This window comes from Carlito syrichta, unplaced genomic scaffold (assembly GCF_000164805.1).
Source record: "Carlito syrichta isolate Samal-C Ts95f unplaced genomic scaffold, Tarsius_syrichta-2.0.1 Scaffold311316, whole genome shotgun sequence".
In the NCBI taxonomy this organism is placed as follows: Eukaryota; Metazoa; Chordata; class Mammalia; order Primates; family Tarsiidae; genus Carlito; species Carlito syrichta.
The window spans coordinates 95,616-114,863 of record NW_007255412.1 but is presented as its reverse complement, the minus strand read 5'-3'; the positions used below and the strand labels follow the sequence as shown (position 1 = coordinate 114,863).

General features: G+C 37.2%; 1 protein-coding gene across 1 annotated transcript in view; it reads left to right on the top strand.

Moving 5' to 3' along the window:
• Window positions 1-19,046, top strand: part of LRMDA (leucine rich melanocyte differentiation associated) — a 548,466-nt gene extending 529,420 nt beyond the window's left edge. Inside the window, exon 6 of the mRNA XM_008068599.2 lies at window positions 18,927-19,046. Within this exon, the coding sequence (XP_008066790.2) occupies window positions 18,927-18,931 (5 nt within the window). The 3' untranslated portion in view covers window positions 18,932-19,046. The remainder of the gene's footprint in view (window positions 1-18,926) is intronic.
• The last annotated feature ends 202 nt before the right edge of the window (window positions 19,047-19,248 follow it).

Here is a 19,248-nt window from a genome sequence, read left to right as displayed (position 1 = left end):
GTACCATAATTTTGCATATTGTGTTCTGAGTCCTGACAGAAGCAATATATCTCTTTTAGCCAATGTTTTTTTTTTTATATTTCTGCTATTTTTCCATGTCCACCCATAGGGAATGTGAAAGTTAAGTAGGTTTGATCATTATAAACAAAATCTACACAAAACAGTAACAAAGACTCAGGAACATAGATGCAATTATTTAGGCTAACTTAATAGCTCAGTATCAAGGAATTTTTTTGTCTACTGCCTGTTGGTTCTCATTGATCATTTTAAAAGATGGAATAAACAACCTGATAGTTCTGGTGACTTTACAAGGTAGGTCTCACCTAAGATCAGACCCTGTGACTAAGGCAGCTTGCTTATATATTGCCTTCTGTCTTCTAGAATATTTTGATTAGTCTTTCAAGAGAGCTAAGCAGCAGATGATTTCTCAAAAAAATTTGTCACTGATTCATTGAAGGTTCATGGAAGCATGACAGATCTGACTTTTCCCCATGGAAAATGAATTGAAAACTGCTGCACACATGCGTGCACGTGCGAGAGAGAGAAAGAAAGAGAGAGAGGGAGAGAGGAAAAGAAAAAACCAAACACCTCCTCCCTGGTGACAAAGACATATTTTGTTAAGGGGTCATGTCAAAAGCATAGTCTTGGTTCCTCTTTTTTAGACTTCTTGCCACCACTTTGCCCTGGCTATGTGGGGGAGGAGTGTGTTGGTTCCTTGTGCAGAACTATTATTAGCATTTTCTAATTATGTAAAATGATTTCCTCTGATGACATTTTTAACATAACCCATTACTTTAGTTTTCTTTCCTTCATAATGCTTTTATGGGCTTATAATCTTGGTGGAATTCTCAGATGTTGAAAGAAGCTAAAGTTTCCTTTATTTAGTCAAGGTGACTAGTGATTTGACAGTAGTAGTTGACAGGTTTATTTTATCTGCGTGGCAGTGGGAGTCTATTTTCAGTGTGTGCACTCTGTTCCAAAGTAAAAGGACTTTACTAAGTGCTGAATAAATTGTGCTTTCGTTTTATTCTAGACCTTACTGAAATGGTTTAAAAAAACTCTAGTCTGGGTCATCAAATTCATCTCCCTGCTACTTTGCAGGGTCAATAGCTTCCCTCTGTACGGAGCCGGGCTGGGTGGATTGAAATGGAGGGTAGTGTAGATTAAAACTTCCGCATATATATAGATAGATGTGCATGCGTGCACGCGCTGTCTGGGAGGGTGGCAGTGATGGAAGAGCCAGCCAAGTAGAATCTGAAGATAGATGAATCTGTTAGACTATTACCAAGACTGGCATGGAGTTTAGTCAGGAACTTTAAGCAACCTCCTTTAAGCATTTGAAATCCGTAGGGGTCCATTTCCTATCTTTTTTTCTTCAAGGATGATTTTTCATTTGCACTCTGTGCGATTGCTTTATTTCTATTCTTTGAGCAGAATTGTGGTATACTCATAAACACAGAAAGACTATGGATCTGGTTTTTGTTTGTTTGTTTTGTTGTTGTTCCAGAAACAAAACAAAGAGGGGAAAATGAATTTCATTTCTCCCTTGATCCCCAAACAGTAACAAACCTGAATTCTGTAAAATGAGAGACCAGAAAGACAACCCTTCTCCCAAAAGACAGTTCCAGTAAAAAATGCTGGTAAAAATATGTTCCCTCTATTTTGAAAACTGGAAGCCTAGAATGGACAGGGTAGAAGATTCTAAGTATGCTCTTGTTCTAGAGTTCTGGGCTGTTCCTTGCTCCTTTTATTACAAAGGAAGGGCTGGGACATGGTCAGTGTGACAAGGATTGCTATGAGCACAGTCATTTGAGGATTCCTCGAACATGCTTTTATTTAGTATACCAAGTGTTTGTTAGGACTTGTGGAGAATTCACATAAAGAGAGTATCATCTCTATCTTTCAGGAATTTATGATTTGATTGAGGAGATCCCCAAAATGAAATAACCAAAAAGATATTATATACTATGGAAATAAAAGTTGGTAAAAACTACAAGTGCTATAAATGTTTTGAGAAGATAGGAGTCAGTGAAAGCTAGAATAGTCAAGCATGGTTTTTTGGAGGATATTGGCCCTGAACTTTGAAGAATATGTTAAGTGGAGGGCAAAAGAAGGACATACCCAAAAGGGAAATGGGTAAAGAAGAAGCATGAGGATAAGGGCAGGTAGAACTGGGTAGAGAAAGGGACCCCATTTTGAAAAAATCAGAAAGAAGATTTCTTATGAAGGATGGGTCCCTATTAAGGCAGGCCTTTTGTAGGGAGAAAGGCTTATATTTGATTTAAAGCTGTGCTACAGGATTACTAATCTGTAAGCAATATGCGGGGAAACTGGAAAGAAGAGAGCCCGAATGGGATTGGAGGAAGTTTATTCCAGTTTTAGAAGCCTTAGATTTCCAGATACCGGGTTCTGTGTCTGTAGACTGTAATGCCTCCAAAGAGCAGGTTTCTAGCAAAGGTAATTTAGGAAACAACCTGGTAACAGATGGAGAAGACAGCTGGGGCCAGATAGATGCTGCCAGTGGAGCAGAAGTAGGGGCCATGCAATAGGAACCTTATGACCATGTGGAGTTGTTGTTTGAGGTTGCCGGTGGTTTTGGTCCCCAGGGCTCAGGCGTCGGAGAAAATGGACAGTCAGTGTTTTTCCTCCCCATATTATTCAGAATCTTTCTGATGCTGGCTTTCAAAACCAAAACATGGAGCCCAGGATAATGTTAAAATTATCCAGCATTTGATGATCAAGGCCTGGAGTGGCTGACTGGCTGGAGGCACTGAGATTAAAGGAAGGAATATGAGAAACATTTTGTAGCAAACACAATAGACTGAATGACTGATTATATTTTGGGGTAGAGAAAGACAGAGAAGCAGAAAGCTGTGAGGAAGCCAGCATGGTGTGTGGGAAACTGTGGTCTCTGCCTGTCCCCTCGCCCTCAATTCTTCCCCATCACAGGATTCTCCCCTACCACTCATGCATAAACTATAATCTGGCCTGTTAAATGCAAGACTGGTGGAGTTAATGTAGTGGAGCGTGTGGCAACAGGAACAAACATACAAAAAGCAGGCAAAGCAACCACAAAAATTTGTTCTCATTCAAGACTTTGGCTTAAAGATGAGCTACATTCTTTTAAAAACTAATAAGTGCCCAGTGTGTTTTATTTCTGAATCTTGGGCCATTGGAAGGAGACAGATTTGAAGCCAATGCATTTGGTTTAAATTGTGCTGCTGAGAGCTCTGCCCAGTACTAACTTCCCAGTCCCTGGTCTTCTAACTCATTTTGTTTCCATGTCTCTTGTAGAAAACTTTACCCTTGCCCCAGGTTTCTCTTCATGCAGTGATTTTACAACCTTTTTGGAACAAATAAACAAACATCTGGAATCATGTGGTACATTTAATTAAAAAGTTTGCGTTTGGCCAGAAATGGTAAAATCATGAAAAATGGCCTGTCGGTGAGCTCAAGAAGGCCAAAGGATGACGTTGTTGGCTGCAAATGAACTGAAATTGAGTGAGGTGAACACCTGCTCAGTGTAGCCTGCTGTCCTCCAGCTTCCTCCTTCCAGCCATTAATATTTACTGCAGTTTCTTTATCCATTCTAATGAAATTTTTTGGTTGGGGCTGGTCTGGGGAGAGGGCTGTTACTTTTCCAATAACTTTGGATTTGTTGGGATGTGTGTACTTTATAAAGGGTGTGGTATTGGACTTTTTGGGCCTTTCATTTCCCTTACTCAAATTCCATCTGCTTCAGGTCACTGCAGGGGTCTTTCTGTTTCTTCCATCAGTCAATCAACTGTGGTTTTTCTAGAGCTCCTACCATCCACATAAAGCCTGCACCAGATGTATAGGAGATAGAAAAGAAGCTGTGGACTCTGCCTTCAGGAACCCTACCATCTAACTGGTGAAGAGGTTTTACACACAGAAAGCAGAGGCCAAGCTATATGTAAGACTACAGAGAAGGGGGAGATCATTGAAGACAGAGTTAGAGGTAACCTTGGTGAGAACTGAAGGTGAGAACTGAGTTGAGGAGAACTTTCCCTTGGGTGTGAAAGAGAATTTGGGGAAGAAATCCATGGAAGAGTTCATGTCTAGTTTCTGCTCATAATGTAGGTGGGAGTGGAGGGGTGGATAACATTACAGCAGGAGTTAGATATGGTTCTACTTTTATGTTTCTGATTAGCTTCTCCTCTGAAAAGCATATCTAGAGCGAAGTTAAATATAAGTTTTGCTTGCATATTAAGAGAAGAATGTTGAGATGATCTGGCTTTCCAGAGTGTCATGCTCTGATATGTCTCCCACTTGACGATTTATACCTAGGATGAGGTTATTCTCAGAACAAAATGAGAAGTTTTTCTTTTTGCACAAAACACAAGGAAGTGGCCAGGGGTTGGAAATATTGTGAGTGCCATTTATAGGCTAGATTCAAGGAAAGGATGAATGTTGTTGAACTCAGGTATGGACTAGCACGGGAGATCGCAAAATCACTATTCCCCAAGACTTTTTACTGAAGGTTATGCTCATCTGTCTTTGAAGTAGCCTGAAGGAAGGGAGATGAAACTTACACAACTTTCAAATCCTGACTGGATTTGATCCTGGTTCTTTGTGTATTTCAGCTTTTTCATAAAATGAAATCACAGTTTCACCTAGACCCCTCTGGACTTCAGTAAGCACAGAGAGATATAAGCTGATGCTGGAACACCACTCCAGTGTTGTCAGAGGAGTTCTTAGTTCTCAGCTCTTTATTATTCTTGTGCATCTGTTTCCTTAAATACTCTCTGCAGAAACATTAGCATAAAAATAAAAGAGTACAGTGACTCAGAATTTTCCATTTGTAGCTTCCTTAGTCTGTGGGGTCAAAGTTCTGTCCTCAGGGATGCTAATGCAAACTCTGTGTGCTGTTCCAGGGCAAATGTTTCTCAGCTAAATGACAAGAGGGGGTGGGGAGCCAGGAAGATAATGCAATGCTAATTCCCAAACACAGACTGCCCAAAGGTCCCAATTTAAATTGCTGTTCACTCCCTCAGCTCTATCCCTACCCTCCCCCAAAGGAAAAAATATATATATCCTGTGTTGTTAGGACAGACATCTGCATGAGAGCAATAAAATAGTCTTCTCCCTTGTGGATTAGCTCTTTATTCCTTTACTTATCTTGCTATACCTCATCAGTTTCTCCTAAATCAGGGAGAGTCAAAGAGGATAAGATGCAGTCCCTTCTTTTGTTTTTGATTAAGAAAACCCACACAACCATCTTCTTCCACAGATTTTCTTTTCTCAAGAGAGAGCTTTCCTTCTTATTTCTAATTTCTCCCTTTTTTCATCTTCTCTCTTGGGATCCCTCTGGAAATTTTACTTCTTACAGTGTTCAAATCAAACAATCAAGGTCCCATGGACAGCAGGTTAGGTAGGGCAGGGAATGCTGGCATCTGTGGGTGATTATAAAGCATAAGGGGAACTGAAATAGCATAATGAATATATAGTCCATAGCCTCCTTTCTTCTGCCAAATCCCTAGAAATGTATCAGCTCATTCAAGAGAGATCTACTGAGTATGTACTATGTGTCAATCCCGATTCAACAGATTAGGAATAGAGCTTTGTACAAAGCAAAGATACATTTGTGCCTTTAAATAGCTTATATTCTAGTGAAAGAGAAGATCCAGAAGTAAGATTAAGATTAAAGCACCATATAGTAGTATGTTATATAAGTACAGTAAGTCACCTACATATGGACAAGTTCCATTCCAAGAATGTGTTTATAAGTCCAATTGGTCTGTCAAGTCCAATAAAGTTAGTCTAGGTACCCAACTAACACAATCAGCTGTGTAGTACTGTATAGTAATAGGTTTATAATGCTTTGCACACAAATAATACGTGAGAAACAAACTCACAAAATAAAATGTTTTTAATCTTACAGTATAGTATGTGTGTTTGTATCTTTGAAAGTTTACCACCCATTCTGTTCAACATAGTATTTGAAATCCTAGCTAGAGGAATCAGGCAAGAGAAGGAAATCAGGGGTATCCAAATAGGAAAAGAGGAAGTTAAATCTCTTTATAGACGATATGATCCTCGACCTTGAAAACCCAAAGGAATCTGTCAAAAACCACCTAGCACTGATAAATGACTTTGGCAAAGTCTCAGGGCACAAAATCAACATTCAAAAGACAGTTGTCTTTTTATATACCAACAACAAACAGGCAGAGACCCAAATAAAAAGCACAATCTCATTCACAATAGTCACAAACAAAAGTAATACCTTGGCATCATCCTAACTAGAGAAGTGAAAGACCTTTACAATGAAAACTACAAAACACTGCTCAAAGAAATCAAGGAAGACACAAACAAATAGAAAAATATTCCATGCTCATAGATTGGAAAAAATCAATATTGCTAAGATGACCATCCTACCCAAGGTGATCCACAGATTCAATGCAATACCCATTAAATTATGAACATCATTCTTCTCAGAACTGGAAATGACAATACAGAAATTCACATGGAAGCAAAGAAAGACCACAAATAGCCAAAACAATCCTCAACAAAAGAAACAAAGTGGGAGGTATCAAACTTCCAGGCTTTGAACTTTATTATATGGTTACAATAATCAAAACAACCTGATATTGGTGCAAGAACAGGTACATTTACCAATGGAACAGGATAGAGATTCCAGAAGCAAAACCTTGATTTTTCAACCACCTCATCTTCAACAAAGGCTCCACCAACAATTACTGAGGAGAGGAGAACCTATTCAGTAAACGGTGCTGGGGAAATTGGCTGACTACATGCAGAAGATTGAAACAGGACCCCTACCTATGACCATACACAAAAATCAACTCTAAATGGATCAAAGACCTAAACATAAAGCCTCAAACTATAAGAATCTTAGAAAATACAGGAGATACCCTTATGCACATTGGAATAAGCAACTAATTCCTGATCAAAACCCCAAATGCCCATGCCATAAAAGATAAGATAGACAAATGGGATCTCATCAAACTGAAAAGCTTTTGCCAACCAAAAGAAACCATCAAGAGAGTGGGAAGACAACTCACAGGATGGGAAAAAAATATTTGCCAACTGTATATCTGACAAGGGCTTAACATCCAGGACCTATAAGGAACTCAAATGTGCCGAAAAGAAAAAAACAAACAGCCCAATAAAAAGTAGGCAAAAGACACGAATAAACACTTCTTAAAAGAAGACATACGAACAGCCTACAGATACATGAAAAAAATGCTCAACTTCACTAATCATCAGAGAAATGCAAATCGAAATCAGACTGAGTTACCACCTAACACCAGTAAGAGTGGCCATCATCAATAAATCAAAAATCAACAGATGCTGGCATGGGTACAGAGAAAAGGGAATGCTTCACTGTTGGTGAGAGTGCAAACTAGTCCAATCTCTATGGAAAATAGTGTGGCAATTTTTAAAATAACTCAAAATTGACCTTCCATATGACTCAGCAATCCCCCTCCTGGGACTATACCTGGAGGAACACAAACCGTTCTACAAAAAAGACACCTGCACATGCATGTTCATTGCCACACTGTTCACAATAGCAAAATCATGGACTCAACCTTGCTGCCTATGAAAAGTGGACTGACTAAAGAAAATGTGGTACATATGCATAACGGAATATTATGCAGCCATAAAGAAAGACAAAATTATGGACTTTGCAGCAACTTGGATGGACTTAGAGTCCATCATACTCACTGATCTATCACAGAAACTACACGAATACCACATGTTCTTACATTAATGGATCCTGTACATTTATCACAATACTAGAAGAAAGGGATCAGCAGTAGTGGGACACTGCCAGAGGAGGGAGAGAGGGGAGGATATGTAACCTCACTAAGGATACTAGATCCTAAGCCAGGTGACGTGAGCTCCAGATGGCGGCCCAAATTTCACCTGCTTGTAAACACTCTTGTACCTAATCCTGACTTGTACCCCACACCTTTATAATAAAAGTAAAAAAAAATAAAGTTTGCGACTTTAAGGTTTGTATGTGAGGAACTTACTGTACTAAGATGAAATCAAAAGCAGGCAAAGGGCATGAGGGAGTGTGTGTTGGTAATTTGCAATCTGATAGTCAGAGAAGTCACCACTGAGAAGGAGATGCTGGAGTCATGACCAAATGAAGGTAAGAAATGGATCCCTGAGAATATGAGAGATAAGTGATCCAGGCAGAAGAAAGAGCACTCATAAGGCCTTGAGGTAGGAGCACTCCTGGGTCACATGAAGTACAACCAAGAGGCCAGTGTGGCTGGGGTGAGTATTCTAGAAGGAGAGTGGTAGAAATGCCAGAACAGTAGACCATTGTTAAATGTTAAACTTAGGCACATTAAAATTTTAAAGAGTTTATTTTAGTAGATAGCGATTCATGAATTGGGCAGCACCAGACCACAAACGGTCCAGGGATTGGTCCAGGAGGTTGTGAAGGTGCTTGTGGAAGCAAGACAAAGAAAGTATTTGGTTAAAGTAGAGAGTTCCTGGTTAGGGGTTAATTAGTGGTTTCTGATTAGTTAAGCTTAAGTTTCATTTTACTGTTCACACTGACTTAGATTTTCGTTTGCTTATGTAGGAACCCAAGGTGTGTGAGCTTTCTTAGCCTAATGGTATACCAACAGATTATTTTGACACCATTGATTGTAAGTAAGACAAGAAACCATTTCAAAGCTTAGTAGAAGTGGTAGAAATGGTCTTTTCCCTATTGAAAATAACATCCACCTCCAAACTAATAACTAACTGGAAAAGTCAGAAAAGGTACTGTTGTTTGTCATGCAAGATGTATAAAATGATAGAACTGAAGAGGTTAATCACAGCCCAAACTAAATGTAACAGAGTTTCAAAATGCAGAACCAAGGCCAGGTGGGATGGCACATTGCTGTAGACTCAGCTACTTACAAGGCAAGGCAGAACTGCTTGAGCACAGGAGTTTGAGGCTATAGTATGCTATAATTGTACCTGTGAATAGCCACTGCATTATAGCCTGGGCAGCATAGTGAGACCCCTTCTTTAAAATAAGTAAAAGTAAAATACATACATACATACATAATACATACATACAATGTAGAGCTAGCTTCAGGAGTTCTTTAAACACAGGGAAAGCTACCAAAAACTTCATAGCAGGTATTATTCAGGCCTCCTCAGTGTATACAGCCACATGGGCCAACTCATCTGTATACCTGTCCCCATTCTTAGTTCAGGTATCAAGCAACAGAGCTATCACTAAGTCAGAGCAGTATATATGAGTAATTAAATCAGTAAAATAAGATGGCAAGAGTTGGTACAAATGTAAAATTATAATACATGGGAATGGGCTAAATAAAATACAGAACACTCCCAGATTTGGTAAAACAAGGAAATGTCAAATAAAATGCTTTTTAAAGAGATACATGTAATAAAATGACATAGGAAGCTTAAAAATACAGGGATTAAAGGGAAAAACACTAGATACATGCTAAAAACAAAATCCAGGAATAGCAATATTGATATCAGAGTAAGACTCAAGATGATTATGGAAATGACGAAGATGGATATTTTATATAATTGACAAGATATGTTGGGAAGCCATAATCAGCATGAATCTTAATGCATCCAACAACATGGCTTTGAAATTCATAAAGCAGAAACTTCTAGAAACACAAGTAAAAAACTGACAAAATGACAATCACAGATAAAGACTTTAGCACATGTCCTACAGAAAATGACAGTTAGGTGAACAGAAATTTCACAGCATATATATTTTGTTAAATAGAAAACAGAATGATGTTTTAAAAAAATATGTAAACTAGGCTGGGCATGGTGACTCAAGCCTGTAATCCCAGCACTTTAGGAGGCAGAGGCTAGAGGATTGCCTGAGACCAGGGGTTCAAGGCTAGCCTGGGCAACTTGGTGAGACCTCATCTTTACAATAAATCAAAAAATTTGCTGGGCATGGTGGTGCACACTTGTAGTTCCTGCTAACTGGAAGGCTGAAGTAGAAGGATTGCCTGAGGCCAGCAGGTCAAGGCTGTAGTGGCTGTGAGCGTGCCACTGCACTTCAGCCTGAGTGACATAGTGAGACTCTGACTAAAAAAAAAAAAGAAGGAAAAAAAGAAACAATCATAAAAGCTATCCACAAATTGGGCCATAAAGAAAAGCATATCATGCCCAGTTCAAATTAACTGATCATAACTAAATAAAATTAGAAATTAGATTCAAAAAGGAAGATCTCCTTCCTCCACCTTTCAACAGGGAAAAAGAAAAACACTACAGAATAAGAAATAAATGAAACTTTGGATTTATGGTGAAATAATATACATTATTCTTTAAAAGTAAATGAGAGTGATAGTACTGTAGTATGTTAAAAATTGTGAGTTGTAGCCAAACAATGTAATTAAAGATCTTTCCTCTTAAAAACATGAACTGTGAAACAAGGAATTAAAAAATAAATAAATGAACTGTGCTTTTCTATATCCTAATTAAAAACACCAAACCCAATCATATATGAAAGGATGTAATCAAAAAGAAATAATGTGTAATATACCTTATCAATAATACCAACAGATACTTTTTTTAAAAAGTTAGAAAAAAATAGAGGTAGATACATAGCATTTGGAATAAGGAGAATTAAAACCACTATAGAATTTTGTGTTAATAAATTTGAAAATCTAAGTAAAACAAGCAATTTTAAGGCAATTATAGTTACCAACATTGTCTCAAGGAGAAATATAAGCCCAGATAGTGAAAAAATAAGACTATAAAAGAAACTGGCCTGTAGTTCGGCCACTTAGAAGGCTGAGGCAGAAGGATCGATGCTGGGGTGGCCATGAGTATGCCACTGCACTCCAGCCTGGGCAACAGAATGAGACTCCAAGTCAAAAAAATAAAAATAAAAAAGAATCTGAAAGAAAGAAGAAAAACATCCCATTTTTTACCATTTATCCCAGAATATAATCATAGCCCACACTTTATAAAAGATGGAAAACTATTTAATCTCACTAGGAATTTATAACTTACCTTAAAAAATGAGAAAACACATGAAAATGAAAGTGTTGGTTAGTCTCTTTCTTAAATGTGAATGAAAGAGCAATTAACAGCAAAATTTAGTAATATATTTTTTTAGCCGGGTGTGGTAGCATGCGCCTGTTGTTCCGGTCACTCGGAAGGCTGAGGTGGAAGGATCGCTGGAGCCCAGCCTGTGAGCATGCCACTGCACTCCAGCCTGGGCAATGGAGTGAGACTCCAACTAAAAAATAAAAAAGATTTAGGAATATATTTTAAAATATAGTACCTCATGGCTAAGTAGGGTTTATCTCAAAATTGAAAGGATAGGTTACTATTAGAATTTATCAATAAATTTGTCATATTGCCATATTAAGAAGAAAAAGAGATTATATGTGATGATCATGTTACTAGGTGCAAAAAGAACGAGGGAAAGGATGAAATCTACTAAACAATCATTTCTGCTAGAATCTCTTAACAAACAAGAAATTGAAGGAAACTTCCCTAACTTAGTAAAGAATCTCTACCAGAAACCTACAATAACCTGCATACTAGAGAAAGAAAGATTTTTTAAATTCCCATTAAAGTCCCAGGACAGACAAGAAAGGACTATTCTACATTCCGCTAGAGGTACTAGCCAAAGCAATAAGATATACAACAACAACAACAACAAAGAAAGCAATAAAGATCGAGGGTAAATAAAACATTATTTGCAGTCAATATTATCACTAAAATCAGAGGTCAGCAAACTTTTTTTTGTAAAAAACTAGTTAGTAAATATTTTAGGCTTTTGGGGTCAGATATCAGTCACAATTACTCAATTCTGCCCTTATAACATGATAGAACTAGGACCCATCATATATTAATAGGAAAAAAATGTATATGCATGCATAATTCACCTACTTAAAAGAATTTCAGACTGGATTATAAAGCTGTAGTTCCAGCCACTTGGAAGGCTGAGGTGGAAGAATTAGCAGGTCAGCACCCAATTCTTTATTCTTTTATTTTTTGAGTTGGAGTCTCACTCTGTCGCCCAGACTGGAGTGCAGTGGCCGCTCCCGGCCACCGCAGCCTCCACCCGCTGGGCTCTGGTGATCCTTCCGCCTCAGCCTTCTGAGTAGCCGGAATTACAGGCGCGCGCTACCACGCCTGGCTAATTTTTTGATTTATTGTAGAGATGAGGTCTCGCTGCCCAGGCGGGTCTCGAACCCGCGGGCTCAGGCAATCCGCTCACCTCAGCCTCCTAAAGGCGCGGGATTACAGGCTGAGCCACCGAGCCCGGCTAGCACCCAATTCTTGGTGTTATACAAGAGAAAGAGAAACAAATTGACTCAGAAAAGTTGCAATTAAAAAAATGAATGAATGCAAACAAAAAGCAAGCAGGGGTTATAGTCCGTGCAGTATATCACATGGTAGAATTCAAGCAGAAGAACAGAACAGAAAATGAGACAAAGAAAGGTACTTTGCAGTGCTGAAGGGTAAAGTTCATATTAGTTATAACAGTTATGAATATCCATGTAACAAAATAAAATGCCAATACTCAGTGATAAAGAAATCATAGGCTGTGAAAGGAGAAATAGAAAATGATACTAGTCATAGGAGACTGTACTTCATCTGTCTCATTTACTGACAGATCAAGTGGGTAAAAAGGATATAAAAGACCTAAGTAGCAATATTATTATTATTTTATTTATTTATTTATTTTGAGTTGGAGTCTCACTCTGTCGCCCAGACTGGAGTGCAGTGGCCGCTCCCGGCCACCGCAGCCTCGACCTGCTGGGCTCCGGCCATCCTTCCGCCTCAGCCTTCCGAGTAGGCAGAATTACAGGCGCGCGCTACCACGCCCGGCTAATTTGTTTGATTTATTGTAGAGATGAGTTCTCGCCTGCCCAGGTGGGTCTCGAACCCACGGGCTCAGGCAATCCACTCACCTCAGCCTCCCAAAGGCACGGGATTACAGGCTGAGCCACCGAACCCGGCTATTATTATTATTTGAGTAGAGGTCTCACTCTGTTTCCCATACTGAAGTGCAGTGGTATGATCACAATAACCCGGCTCATGGCAGCCTTGACCCCTGGGCTCAGGCTATCTTCTGCCTCAGCCTCCTGGGTAGCTGGGTACAGGTACATGCCACCATGCCCAGCTAACCTTTTGATTTTTTTTTTTTGTAGAGATGAGATTTTGCTATGTTACCCAGGCTGGTCTCTAACTCCTGGGTTCAAGCAATCTACCTGCCTTAGCCTCCCAAAGTGTTGGAATTACAGGCATGAGCCACTGTGCCTGGCAAAAAATTAAGGCAGGTTTGATTAAAGTATATTAAACTCTGTATCTTAACAATATTGGATATACTTCTTTTCAAATAAACATAAACACTAATTGTTACTCCAGTTACAGTGGCTGTGTAACAAATTACCCTCAAATCTAATGTAATGAGGGAATGATTTATTAAGTTCACAGATTCTGTGGGTCAGGAATTTCAAGAGAAGTTAGTAGGAATGACTTATCTCTGTAGTATCTGGAGCCTCAATAGAAAACTTGAAGTCTGGAAGTTAGAATTATCTGAAAGTATATTTGTTGGTTGATGCTGGCTGTTGACTTGGGGTCCGACTTCCTCTCCATGTGGGCCTCTGCATGTGGTTTCCTTTGTAGGTTAGTTTGGGCTTCTTCATAGTGCCGTATCACAGTTCCAAGGGCAAGAGTTTCAAGAGAGTAGAAGAGTCAGGCAGAAGTCTTATCATCGTTTATGACTTATGTCTCAGAAGTCATACAGCATTACTTTAGCTACATTTTGTTCAAAACGGTAGTCACAAAAGTTCTGTCCAGAAGGGCAAATAGATTCTGCCTCTTGATGGGTAGTGGCAAGGTTCTGGAAGAGCTTGTGGGACGAGAAATATTGCTCTAATCAATTTTAACAAATATACTTTTCTCCAATAATATACTGGGTCACAAACAAAATTTCAGTAAATTTCAATAGATATAGATCATGCAAAAACTCTCAGGTCACAATGTAATACAACCAGAAATAACAAAATCAGATTCCAAAAAGTCCTTACACCAAGAAATGCTCTAGTATTCTTAAATGTCAAGTCAATGGTAACATACAAGCCAAAACTGTAGAACAGCTAGAGAAATATGATAATGAAACTATTACCCATCAGAACCTATAGATAGATCTAAGATAATTATTAGAGGAAAGCAGATAGCCCTAAGTACATATATTCATTTGAAAAAATAAGTAAAAAATATAAAAGATATATTAAGCATCTGATTAAAAAAAAATCAGGTATATAAACCAAAGTAGTATTGAAGGAAGGAAATTCTAAAGCTAAAAATAGACAATAATAAGTCCAAAAACAAAAGAATAAATAAAACAATCAAAAACTAATTTTTTTAAAAAACTAAATCACTATTCTAATTAAAGTAAAAGATACAAGTATGCAAATTAAGAAAAATGAAAAGCCACAGAAACAAGATAAAACAAAATAAATCCTGAGAACCAACTCTTCAATCCTGTGCAAGTATCTCAAAATCTAGATTGATTGAATAATTTTCTAGGAATATCTGATTTCCCAAAACTGACTCCAGAAGACACAGAAAATTGAAATAGAATGATTTGCACAGGTAAACTAAAGTTAATAAAGTTATCACTTTCCCCACAAAAGTACCAAGTCCAAGTGGTTTTACAGGGAAATTTTACCAAGCACCAAGAGACTAGATATTCAGTAGTATTCTGTTAAATGTTTAACAACTGGATCTTGGGAAGGGGTGGGAAAGGGAAGAAGAAAGTCCTGATTGTTAGAAGTGGTTTTTTTTGAGTTGGAGTCTCACTCCGTGGCCCAGGCTAGAGTGCAGTGGCACGCTCATGGCCTCCCCAGTGTCGACTTGCTGGGCTCCAGCCATCCTTCCGCCTCAGCCTTCAAATAGCCAGAACTACAGGCACATGCTACCACATCTGGCTAATTATTTTTTATTTTTTATTTTTTATTGTAGAGACAGGGTCCTGCCAAGTTGCCCGAGTTGTTCTCAAACCTGCGGGCTCAGCCAATCCTTTCACCTTGGCCTCCCCAAGTGCTGGGATTACAGTCTGAGCCTAAGTCCGACCTTTTTTAAATTTAATTTTATGTTTTTAGCAAAAATACTTCCATCACGACTGATTCTAAGCTACCTATGTGACACCACTTAAAGTAGAGAAGGGAATACGAATAGGCCTTCTGAGTCAGTGCAAGCTAACCCTTGACTACTATGGAGCAGATCTCAATGCTATTTAAATTGACCCAGAACACAGATAAAGAAGTACATTCATTTTTTTTAATGAAGTACATAAGACCTCTATAGAAAAATTGATAAGGATTACAGAGAAAATAACTACATACTTATCTCAATTATAATTATAAGTACAACAATCCTTATTCAAATAAGTATAAACAGAGTCCAGGAGCACAAACAGCAGAGTAACATATTGTGACCAAGTATGATTTATTCCAGGTATGCAATGAAATTGTACTGTTGGGATACCCATTTATTTATTTATCCTTTTTAGTAGATCTAAGAATTAAGACCATAATTCCATAGTTGCTAAATCCTTTGACCAAAATTTCAATAACCATTCTTGATAAATGGATGTATATTTTCTTAATATGATAAGACATGTCTAGCTCAGTCCAAAAGCTAACATCAAACATAAAGATATTCCTGTGCAAGTAAGGACAAAACAAGATATCTGTTACTTCTACTGTTATCTAATTACCGCTATTACTTAATAATACTATTCTAATATTTACTATATTTACTAGAAATACTAGCAAATGCACATAGCAGAAAAAGATTACAGGCATGAAATGGAAAGCATATGACAAAACTCTTATGTTTACAGATTATTTAAATTGACACTTGGGAACTCAAGAGAACCAACTATAAAATTAACAAAATAATTCAGTGAGAAAGTAAGATATAAAGTCAATATGCAAAAATCACTAGTCTTTTTATATTAAAGTAAAAGCCTATTAGAAAGTATTTTGGATGAAAGACCCCCATTTAAAAAATCAACATAAAAGATAATATATTGGGAATACTATCATAAAAAATTTGCAAAAATATATGATATCTTCATGAAAAAAACTTAAAAAACTTCTAGAAGGAAACACACAAGAAAACTTGGCAATATGAACAGTCATACTATTTTCTTTTATAGGAAAACTCAAGATCATAAATATCTCAGTGACCTCTTTGTAATTTATAAATTCACTATGAAATCACATAACAAAGTTTTTTTTGTCCTTTTAATTCAAAAACTGAATCTAAAGTTCATGGGGAAAATAAGCAAAAATAATAGATGAAATTCTTCTGAAAAAGAATTATCATGAGAAAAAATAGAGCTTACTGGATATCAAGTATATTATACAGCTTCAATAATTAAAACAATGTGGTACTGGCACAAAAACACCAGACTATTGGAATAGAATAGGAAGTCAGAACTAGACTCAATTACATGTGGGAATTTCATATATGATAAAGTAAAATTGTACTTAAACAGGTATGGAAAAATGGATTATATTCAAGATGTATGTATTTTGGGGGGAAATGGGTAGGTAGGTATTTGGAAAAAAATGTGGATACGTACCCTACACTTTACAGCAGGATAGATTGCAAATTGATTAAAATTTTAAATGGAAAAGAAAAACCATAAAAGTGCTAAGAAAGCATGAGATAACTTATAATTCAGAAGTCCTGATATTAAAAAAATTGACAAATTTGACTTTATTAGAAATATTCTTAACTTTATTTTAAAAAATAAAAACTTTTACCCAGAAAAATAAAACATTTTGCTAAGTCAACAGATGAACAGTGAACTTTAAAATTTAGAAATTATATTACAATGAACTAGGCATAGGAGGATACCAGGATAGGAAAGAGACTGTTCACTATAAATGTGAATATATAATATCCCCAATATATTATCTTTTATGCTGATTTTTTAAATGGGGGTCTTTCAATTACATATATTTCTAATATATGAAGAGTTCCTAGAAGTCTATAATACAGTGATTAATAACCCAGAATAAAAATAGATCAGAAATTGCACTCCTAGAAACACTTTCTTGTGTGCAAATACACACACACACACACACACACACACACACACACACACACATATGCAATAATATTTCTTGTAGAGTACATGTACACTAGCTAAATCCTGAAAGTTTTTATCAGTAGTAATACATGAGTCAAAGTTTAGAATATTTAAATTTTTTTTTTTTTTTTTTTTTTTTTTTTTTGAGTTGGAGTCTCACTCTGTCACCCAGTCTGGAATATAGTGGCATGTTCACAGCAACTGCAGCCTCGATGAGCTGGGCTCAGGTGATCCTTCCACCTCAGTCTTCCAAGTAGATGGAACCACAGGCGTGCACTACCACACTTGGTTAATTTTTTTGATTCATTGTAGAGATGATGTCTTGCTAAGTTGCCCAGGCTGGTCTCAGACCCCTGGGCTCAGGCAACCTTTTGCCTCAGCCTTCCAAAGTACTGGAATTGCCTGGCCCATATTTTAATATTAATTAATTATTTGTAAATTGAAAAATGGTTAAATTATGGTGCATCCAATCTCTGGGATATTGTATATCTCTGTCAAAAGAGGGAAGAAGTTCTCTACATACTTATTTGAGAGTCTATACTGTATGGATTGTTAAGGGAATAAACAAAGTATAGAACAGTATGATAGTGTATTGCTACTTATGCATAAAATGTGGAATGATAAGAATCTATATTTATGAAAACAACCCTGAAAGATGCTTGATAGTGGTGACTGTCTATGGATGGGGAGAACTAGGCATAGGAGGATACCAGGATAGGAAAGAGACTGTTCACTATAAATGTGAATTTACTTTAAAACTTTGGGCCATGTTCAAAAACAAACGAATTGAATTTTAAAAGACTGAAATAAAATTCACATGGCCAATAACGTATCAATTACACTTGTCCAAAGGAAGGACATGGAACAATATTCTTTGTAGTATTTTTCTAGTAAAAAAATACAGAAATAAGCCGGGCTCGGTGGCTCAGCCTGTAATCCCGCGCCTTGAGAGGCTGAGGTGAGTGAATTGCCTGAGCCTGCAGGGCAACTTGGTGAGACCTCATCTCTACAACAAATCAAAAAAAAAATTAGCCAGGTGTGGTAGCATGTGCCTGTAGTTCCAGCTACTTGGAAGGCTGAGGTGGAAGGATCGCTGGTGCCCAGCAGGTCAAGGCTGCAGTGGCCGGGAGTGGCCACTGCACTCTAGTCTGGGCAACAGAGTGAGACTCCAACTCAAAAAAAAAAAGAAAAAAGAAAAAATACAGAAATATATATGTCTATTAGGAATACAGAAATATATATGTCTATTAGGAAAGAAATGATTGAAGTATGGTAAGTTTATGACACTGAACGCTATGCAGTAGTTTATTTTATTTTTTTAAAGGTTAAGGTAAAGAAGATATTAACACAGAAAGATCTCCAAGACATATTTTTAAGCAAAAAAAAATTTAATAGCAAAAGATTTATATACTGTAACAGAATTTATGTATGTAAGAATACAATGCTACATATACACATTTATGTGTTTGAAAGTACAGAATTATACACAAATGCACATACAAGTCTATAAACATGCAAAAATTGTTCTGAAAGGATAGACAAAACCCTAACAACAGTTGCTTTGGAGAAAGACCTGGATTGGAGTGGGAAAGAGTAGAATAGGGAGAAAAAGGACTTCAGATTTTTCTTAGTATTAGAATTATTTTTTAAATATGCTAATATTTGACTCACACACTATACTACTAAAATTTTCAAGAAGGTGATAGCTTTAGGTGATTTATCATTGTTTTGGAGGCTTTGCAAATTTGCTTCCCGAAGGCCAAGTGATAAAGAAATTGTTTCTGTGAAAGCATCCCTTTTCTTTTTCAAGTTTAAATATTCCAATGTTGAGAAACCACAGTATATTATCTATATTCTGTCACTGTTGAGGAATGGGGTGACATGAATCAAACATTCTGGTAAATAAAGAAATACAGAGAAAAATGTAGAGATACATGCGTATATAGAATGGCTTCTGATTTACTGAGAATGGCGAGGAAGACATCAGCATTAATAATAGCTCCTATTTATTGAGTGAATTCTTTAGAGTCAGGCACCATGCTGTTATCTTACACGTGTTTGTGATCTCATTTAATCCTGAAAACATCTTGTAAAGGTAGATGTTATCCCCATTTTATATATGAGGAAATTGA